This window comes from Cryptomeria japonica, chromosome 7 (genome assembly GCF_030272615.1).
Source record: "Cryptomeria japonica chromosome 7, Sugi_1.0, whole genome shotgun sequence".
Lineage (NCBI taxonomy): Eukaryota > Viridiplantae > Streptophyta > Pinopsida > Cupressales > Cupressaceae > Cryptomeria > Cryptomeria japonica.
The window spans coordinates 132,396,161-132,405,342 of record NC_081411.1 but is presented as its reverse complement, the minus strand read 5'-3'; the positions used below and the strand labels follow the sequence as shown (position 1 = coordinate 132,405,342).

The following is a 9,182-nucleotide window of genomic DNA, read 5'->3' as shown; positions in this document are numbered from 1 at the left end:
ACTCCTCCACTGGCTCCAACAACACCCGACCAGTACCATGGTTCTGCTACTGCAGGCTCCTGTGTTTCCAGAAACCTTGCAATTGCTACATCATGCTGGCATTCCTTCTCACCGACATCCATCTCTGTCGGCTCCTCGGCGGCTACCCTAGCCTACACCTCCCATTGAGTCTCCTCCACTGCCCTGTCTCTTCTGGCATTTCATCTCTGCCCTTCAAGCCCGGTGACACCACCGTCGTAGAAGCTTTCCAACAATTTCTCCACCAGTCCCACCACCAGCCTGTCTGCACTCGTCTGTACGCCACATGTCATCTCCCGGACAACCACATCTGCATATGGATGACACATCATCTTGCCAATTATCCCACCATGCCATCATCCACGTGTTCATCTGTATTTGCCACATCATTTCCGTATGAACCATGTCATCCGACCCTGCAGGTCGTGCTACACTTGGCAGCATTCGGTTGGTCCATGTCATCAATTTGTATTGTACGGATGCCCAGTCAGTAGCGAGGTGAAGTTTTCATGATAGCTAGATGGTTGTCAAAATTTAACCTCGTGTTTTTCTGACATTATCATTTATTTGAAAATTTGGTAGGCCCCCTCTATTGAGGTTTTTGATTTTGCAGTTCAACTTCAAATGGCCATATCTTGCTCATTTTTGCTCCTTTCTTTGTGTAATGTTTTTTGAAATGGGCTGGAATTTCATGTACTTTCTTGTGGTGGAAATATTTTCTGATTTTGATGAACATATGTTTCAGAAATCATAGTTTTTGGTGACTGTACCTGTGCAATCCCCGTTTCTGCAACTTCTAGGACTCCGTTTGGGCTCATACAAACTCCTTTTTAGGTGCCGGTTTTTTTTTGAAAGTGCATAATTTTTTGTCTACTCTCATAATATACTATCAGTTTGCAGCAATTTTGGGTAGAAATTGTACTTTCAGCATATGGTCTTTTTTGGCCAATTGGGGTAGTTGTAAAATAAAATCAGAAGTTCACCTTTCCATTGTTTTCAAGTGGCCTATTGTACACACTACTTATAAAGTGCCCAAATCATCATTTTGGGGGCGCTACTTTGATTGATTGAATTTGGGGGGGTGTCTCTTGTGCTTTTATTCTCTTGTGTTCCTTCCTTTTTTTTGCTATGGGTTCTCCTTAGTTTCCTCTCTTAACTCCTCATAATTATGCTTCTTGGAAAATTGATGCATGGAGTAAACTTATGGAAAGAGGAATAACTCATTATGTTGATGGAACTATTATTGCTCCCACTGATCCTAAGGCTGATCTTGTTTGTCACTTGGATTGGCTCACTAAAAATATCATGGCAATTGGTACCTTAAGAAAGTATGTATCAAAGGATCTCATTTTTTATATTGAGAAATTTACTCTAATCAAGGATTCCTGGCAAAAGTTTCAAGACTTGTATGGTCAAGTTGATGAGATTCGGGGATATAAAATTTATAGTGATCTCACCATGTTAGATCCCAAGAATTTTGATACTAGACAAGATTATTTCAAAACGGAAAAAGAGTTGAGTGTATAGGAGTTGAGAAAATACAACACCACAGGAGCCTAAATAATCTCTACAAGCTGACAAACCTGTTACAAGGAGAAGCAATGAAGCAAATCACAGAAGCGAAGAATACACAGGAAAAATATGCTCAAAAATATCAGAGCTCAATAATCTCTAAAATGTATTGTCAATAATAATCCTTCTTCATACAATGAAAAGAAAGAACTCAAACTTTAATAGGTCAAGAAACCCTAAAAGGGAAAACCTAGGTTTGCACATAATAATTAATTAAAATAATTAATTATATGCACCTAAAGTTAGCTTAAGTGTAAAAGAGATAAAGGGAACTTAAATAATTAAACAAATAATGTTTAATTAATCAAGTAAATACCCGAATACTCTAACACCTCCCCTTAAGCTAGACTTACAGAGAAGCTAAAATCTAGAACAGCTACTGAAAGCAATAAAGATGGGTCCTGACAAAAAGGCCTGATCAGGTACCCAAATACAATGAAATCTCTATGAACTGGAGAAATAGAGAAAAACACGTGGGAACAAAACTCTACTCCAAAAAGAGATGAAAAAGAATATCACTGAAGTATGAAGAACCTACAAACTCTGTCAAAGAATAACTGCTAATCTGAAGAACTTCCACTAAAATAGAACATGACCAGGTAGAGAAGACTGTAATCTGCATGAGTGCCCTCAAATGACACTACTCGAATGAGCAGGCAAACAAGGCAAAAACAACTGAAATCGAAGATACAGATGGCATGAGAAACCAAAGCCTGAAGAGCTGATCAATCGAACCATGGAAGCAGTAGAACCAACAGGATAAACCTCCCCATAATGCGGAAGTGGGAGAGGGATAGGAACATTGAAAAGGACAACCAAAAATAACTCCATGACGAAGAACCAAGAACATCAAAGGTGCTAAGACACATCATCATGAGGCGAATGTCATGGAAGGAACACTCACTGGACAAAGGAAGATGGCAAACAACCGGCAAACATCAACCCCCTCATGGCACTTGATCAATAGTGCATGTACAACAAGACACAAAATATGCAAGATTCCAAGTAAATAATGCATGATGGCACTTTATCTTGGTGCGTTTGCATAAATACAAGCTACAATGATAAGAATACTAGAAATAGAAACATGAACCAAAATAGAGACATCCTACTTAGAGAAGAGATGCCAAGACCTGAAACAACCACGATATCCACCCAGAGTGCTGAAAAGCAAAAAACTAAATAAAATATGCATGGAGTAGAATCTAGAAATAAAACTTGGATGACTATAAAGTACATAGCACACACTTTCCGAAAATATAAAGTTTTCAAAAAATGGAGGTTGGATGTTCATTCTATGGCTCCTGGGGCGGCGCCAAGGGGCCGGGCAGAGCGGAGCAGTGGCCGGGCGTGGGCGGTAGGCTGGGGAGCTAAGCACCGGTCGGGAGTTGCAGGGCGGCAGCCGGGGAGAGGAGTGTCCGGTGGGGGTGGTGGTGCAACGAAGGTTGCAGGCGGCAGCAGGGCCAAAACTGGTGGTGGGGAGACTGAGGCTGGGCTGAGCGTAGGGGCAGGTAGGTGGCAGCCAGTGGGGAGCCAGGGAGGGCAGAGGCCGGTGGAGGCACTGGCGGCAGGGGTTGGAGGCTGCAGGCGGTAGCGCTAGCGATGCAGGGTCGCTGGAGGGGGCCGGGAGCCGGCAGTTGGCGGGGGTCGGAAAGAGGGCCGACGGGGCTAGTATGGTGCCTGCAACATGGCAGGGGCCCCACAGTACCCTGCATACCATGGGAACCCCCCCCCCAAAAAAAAAAATGCCAAAAAATAATTTTTTTTAAAAAAACCCCTTTTTTTCTTGTGCTTTTTTTGAAAGAATTTTTTCTTAAAAGAAAATTTCGGCCTACATGCCGTAAAAAGGCAAAAAATAATTTTAAAAAAAATTAAATTCTTGATTTGCGTGTCAAGGCCGTACGACCTGGATCAAAGAAAAAAATGCTCCCAGAGGCTCAGGAACCAAAACAGGTCAAATTTTATATGACCATAGGGGTTTTCGAGCCTTTTGAGCATGACGGTGAGGTCTGTTTAAGCCCAAAGTGCTCAGAAAAAAAGGTCAAACCCGAGGTACATAAAAAATTCTTAAAAGCCTAGATCTTCTTCCAAAGAAAAAATTCTCAAAACAAGAACAGGCAGCTGCAGATCTGAAGCTCTGATACCATATAGGAGTTGAGAAAATACAACACCATAGGAACCCAAATAATCTCTGCAAGATGAAAAACCTTTTACAAGGAGAAGCAATGAAGCAAATCACAGAAGGGAAGAATACACAGGAAAAATATTCTCCAAAAGATGAGAGCTCAATAATCTCTAAAATCTATTGTCAATAATAATCCTTCTTCATACAATGAAAAGAAAGAACTCAAACTTTAATAGGTCAAGAAACCCTAAAAGGGAAAACCTAGGTTTGCACATAATAATTAATTAAAATAATTAATTATATGCACCTAAAGTTAGCTTAAGTGTAAAAGAGATAAAAGGAAATTAAATAATTAAACAAATAATGTTTAATTAATCAAGTAAATACCCGAATACTCTAACACCTCCCCTTAAGCTAGACTTAGGGAGAAGCTAAAATCTAGAACAGCTACTGAAAGCAATAAAGATGGGTCCTGACAACAAGGTCTGATCAGGTACCCAAATACAATGAAATCTCTATGAACTAGAGAAATAGAGAAAACCACGTGGGAACAAAACTCTACTCCAAAAAGAGATGAAAAAGAATATCACTGAAGTATGAAGAACCTGCAAACTCTGTCAAAGAATAACTGCTAATCTGAAGAACTTCCACTAAAATAGAACATGACCAGGTAGAGAAGACTGTAATCTGCATGAGTGCCCTCAAATGACACTACTCGAATGAGGAGGCAAACAAGGCAAAAATAACTGAAATCGAAGATACAGATGGCATGAGAAACCAAAGCCTGAAGAGCTGATCAATCGAACCACGGAAGCAGTAGAACCAACAGGATAAACCTCCCCATAATGTGAAAGTCGGAGAGGGATAGGAACATTGAAAAGGACAACCAAAAATAACTCCATGACGAAGAACCAAGAACATCAAAGGTGCTAAGACACATCATCATGAGGCGAATGTCGTGGAAGGAACACTCACTGGACAAAGGAAGATGGCAAACAACCGGCAAACATCAACCCCCTCATGGCACTTGATGAATAGAGCATGTACAACAAGACACAAAATATGCAAGATTCCAAGTAAATAATGCATGATGGCACTTTATCTTGGTGCGTTTGCATAAATACAAGCTACAATGATAAGAATACTGGAAATAGAAACGTGAACCAAAATAGAGACATCCTACTTAGAGAAGAGATCCCAAGACCTGAAACAACCACGATATCCACCAGAGTGCTGAAAAGCAAAAAACTAAATAAAATATGCATGGAGTAGAATCTAGAAATAAAACTTGGATGACTAGAAAGTACATAGAACACGCTTTCCGAAAATATAAAGTTTTCAAAAAATGGAAGTCGGATGCTCATTCTATGGCTCCTGGAGTGCAAAAACTAGACCTCACTTTGACTAGAAAAAAACATAGTCAAATAGAAAAAATGGAAAAAAAATACCAACACTATGAGGTCGGCCTTGGAACCAGCTTTCTGATGCCTATTCATTTTCGGAAAAACAAGTCCGTATGCCCAAGATAGGGCCAAAAAACCAAATCCCCCCTGAAAAATGTCAAAAAAGAGGTTTGGTGGCGGATGGGAGGAGCTCTGGTGGCCAGTGGCTGAGCTTGGTGGCGGGGCGGCGCCAAGGGGCCAGGCAGAGCGGAGTGGTGGTCGGGCGTGGGCGGTAGGCTGGGGAGCTAAGCACCGGTCGGGAGTTGCAGGGCGGCAACCGGGGAGAGGAGTGTCCGGTGGGGGTGGTGGTGCAACGAAGGCTGCAGGCGGCAGCAGGGCCAAAACTGGTAGTGGGGAGACTGAGGCTGGGCTAAGCGTAGGGGCAGGCAGGCGGCAGCCAGCGGGGAGCCGGGGAGGGCGGAGGCCGGTGGAGGAACTGGCGGCAGGGGTCGGAGGCTGCAGGCGGTAGCAGCTAGCGGTGCAGGGTCGCTGGAGGGGGCCGGGAGCCGACAGTTGGCGGGGGTCGGAAAGAGGGCCGACGGGGCTAGTATGGTGCCTGCAACATGGCAGGGGCCCAACAGTACCCTTCGTACCGTGGGAACCCCCCCCCCGCCCCAAAAAAAAATATGCCAAAAAACAATTTTTTTTAAAAAAACCCCTTTTTTTCTTGTGCTTTTTTTGAAAGAATTTTTTCTTAAAAGAAAATTTTGGCCTGCATGCCGTAAAAAGGCAAAAAATAATTTTAAAAAAAATTAAATTCTCCATTTGCGTGTCAAGGCCGTACGGCCTGGATCGGAGAAAAAAATGCTCCCAGAGGCTCAGGAACCAAAATAGGTCAAATTTTATATGACCATAGGGGTTTTTGGGCCTTTTGAGCATGATGGTGAGGTCTGTTTAAGCCCAAAATGCTTAGAAAAAAAAGGTCAAACCTGAGGTCCATAAAAAATTCCTAAAAGCCTAGATCTTCTTCCAAAGAAAAAATTCTCAAAACAAGAATAGGCAGTTGCAGATCTGAAGCTCTGATACCATATAGGAGTTGAGAAAATACAACACCATAGGAACCCAAATAATCTCTGCAAGTTGAAAAACCTTTTACAAGGAGAAGCAATGAAGCAAATCACAGAAGGGAAGAATACACAGGAAAAATATGCTCCAAAAGATGAGAGCTCAATAATCTCTAAAATGTATTGTCAATAATAATCCTTCTTCATACAATGAAAAGAAAGAACTCAAACTTTAATAGGTCAAGAAACCCTAAAAGGGAAAACCTAGGTTTGCACATAATAATTAATTAAAATAATTAATTATATGCACCTAAAGTTAGCTTAAGTGTAAAAGAGATAAAGGGAACTTAAATAATTAAACAAATAATGCTTAATTAATCAAGTAAATATCCGAATACTCTAACACCTCCCCTTAAGCTAGACTTAGGGAGAAGCTAAAATCTAGAACAGCTACTGAAAGCAATAAAGATGGGTCCTGACAACAAGGCCTGATGAGGGACCCAAATACAATAAAATCTCTATGAACTGGAGAAATAGAGAAAACCACGTGGGAACAAAACTCTACTCCAAAAAGAGATGAAAAAGAATATCACTGAAGTATGAAGAACCTGCAAACTCTGTCAAAGAATAACTGCTAATCTGAAGAACTTCCACTAAAATAGAACATGACCAGGTAGAGAAGACTGTAATCTGCATGAGTGCCCTCAAATGACACTACTCGAATGAGGAGTCAAACAAGGCAAAAACAACTGAAATCGAAGATACAGATGGCATGAGAAACCAAAGCCTGAAGAGCTGATCAATCAAACCACGGAAGCAGTAGAACCAACAGGATAAACCTCCCCATAATGCGGAAGTGGGAGAGGGATAGGAACATTGAAAAGGACAACCAAAAATAACTCCATGACGAAGAACCAAGAACATCAAAGGTGCTAAGACACATCATCATGAGGTGAATGTCGTGGAAGGAACGCTCACTAGACAAAGGAAGATGGCAAACAACCGGCAAACATCAACTCCCTCATGGCACTTGATCAATAGTGCATGTACAACAAGACACAAAATATGCAAGATTCCAAGTAAATAATGCATGATGGCACTTTATCTTGGTGCGTTTGCATAAATACAAGCTACAATGATAAGAATACTGGAAATAGAAACGTGAACCAAAATAGAGACATCCTACTTAGAGAAGAGATCCCAAGACCTGAAACAACCACGATATCCACCAGAGTGCTGAAAAGCAAAAAACTAAATAAAATATGCATGGAGTAGAATCTAGAAATAAAACTTGGATGACTAGAAAGTACATAGTACACGCTTTCCGAAAATATAAAGTTTTCAAAAAATGGAGGTCGGATGCTCATTCTATGGCTCCTGGAGTGGAAAAACTAGACCTCACTTTGACTGGAAAAAAACATAGTCAAATAGAAAAAATGGAAAAAAAATACCAACACCATGAGGTCGGCCTCAGAACCAACTTTCTGATGCCTATTCGTTTTCGGAAAAACAACTCCGTATGCCCAAGATAGGGCCAAAAAACCAAATCCCCCCTGAAAAATGTCAAAAAAGAGGTCTGGTGGTGGATGGGAGGAGCTCCGGTGGCCAGTGGCTGAGCTTGGTGGCGGGGCGGCGCCAAGGGGTCGGGCAGAGCGGAGCGGTGGGCGAGCGTGGCCAGTAGGCTGGGGAGCTAAGCACCGGTCGGGAGTTGCAGGGTGGCAGCCGGGGAGAGGAGTGTCCGGTGGGGGTGGTGGTGCAACGAAAGCTGTAGGCGACAGCAGGGCCAAAACTGGTAGTGGGGAGACTGAGGCTGGGCTGAGCGTAGGGGCAGGCAGGCGGCAGCCAGCGGGGAGCCGGGGAGGGCGGAGGCCGGTGGAGGCACTGGCGGCAGGGGTCGGAGGCTGCAGGCGGTAGCAGCTAGCGGTGCAGGGTCGCTGGAGGGGGTCGGGAGCCGACAGTTGCCAGGGGCCGGAAAGAGGGCCGATGGGGCTTGTATGGTGCCTGCAACATGGTAGGGGCCCCACAGTACCCTGCGTACTGTGGGAACCCCCCCCCAAAAAAAAAAAATGCCAAAAAATAATTTTTTTTTAAAAAACCCCTTTTTTTCTTGTGCTTTTTTTGAAAGAATTTTTTCTTAAAAGAAAATTTCGGCCTGCATGCCGTAAAAAGGGAAAAAATAATTTAAAAAAAAATTAAATTCTCGATTTGCGTGTCAAGGCCGTACGGCCTGGATCGGAGAAAAAAATGCTCCCAAAGGCTCAGGAACCAAAATAGGTCAAATTTTATATGACCATAGGGGTTTTCGGGCCTTTTGAGCATGATGGTGAGGTCTGTTTAAGCCCAAAGTGCTCAGAAAAAAAGGTCAAACCTGAGGTACATAAAAAATTCCTAAAAGCCTAGATCTTCTTCCAAAGAAAAAATTCTCAAAACAAGAACAAGCAGCTGCAGATCTGAAGCTTTGATACCATATAGGAGTTCAGAAAATACAACACCATAGGAACCCAAATAATCTCTGCAAGTTGAAAAACCTTTTACAAGGAGAAGCAATGAAGCAAATCACAGAAGGGAAGAATACACAGGTAAAATATGCTCCAAAAGATGAGAGCTCAATAATCTCCAAAATGTATTGTCAATAATAATCCTTCTTCATACAATGAAAAGAAATAACTCAACCTTTAATAGGTCAAGAAACCCTAAAAGGGAAAACCTAGGTTTGCACATAATAATTAATTAAAATAATTAATTATATGCACCTAAAGTTAGCTTAAGTGTAAAAGAGATAAAGGGAACTTAAATAATTAAACGAATAATGTTTAATTAATCAAGTAAATACCCGAATACTCTAACAGATTGCACAACTCAAGGATTGTGGCATTGATAAGAAGGATACTCAATTGATCTTCAATTTGATGGGAAAGCTTTCACAAGAATATGCAGCATTTGTTTCTAGTTTCCAAACCCATAGGATGAAAATGGGTTCAAGCTACACAATGCCTACATTTGATGCTTTCACCGAAATGT

At 42.0% G+C, this 9,182-nt stretch overlaps 1 protein-coding gene across 1 annotated transcript; it reads left to right on the top strand.

Annotated features, from left to right (window-relative positions):
• Positions 1 to 5,272: 5,272 nt before the first annotated feature.
• Positions 5,273 to 5,626, top strand: LOC131856516 (uncharacterized). The gene has a single exon (XM_059208333.1). It carries the CDS (start codon positions 5,273 to 5,275, stop codon positions 5,624 to 5,626), a length of 354 nt encoding a protein of 117 aa, XP_059064316.1.
• The last annotated feature ends 3,556 nt before the right edge of the window (positions 5,627 to 9,182 follow it).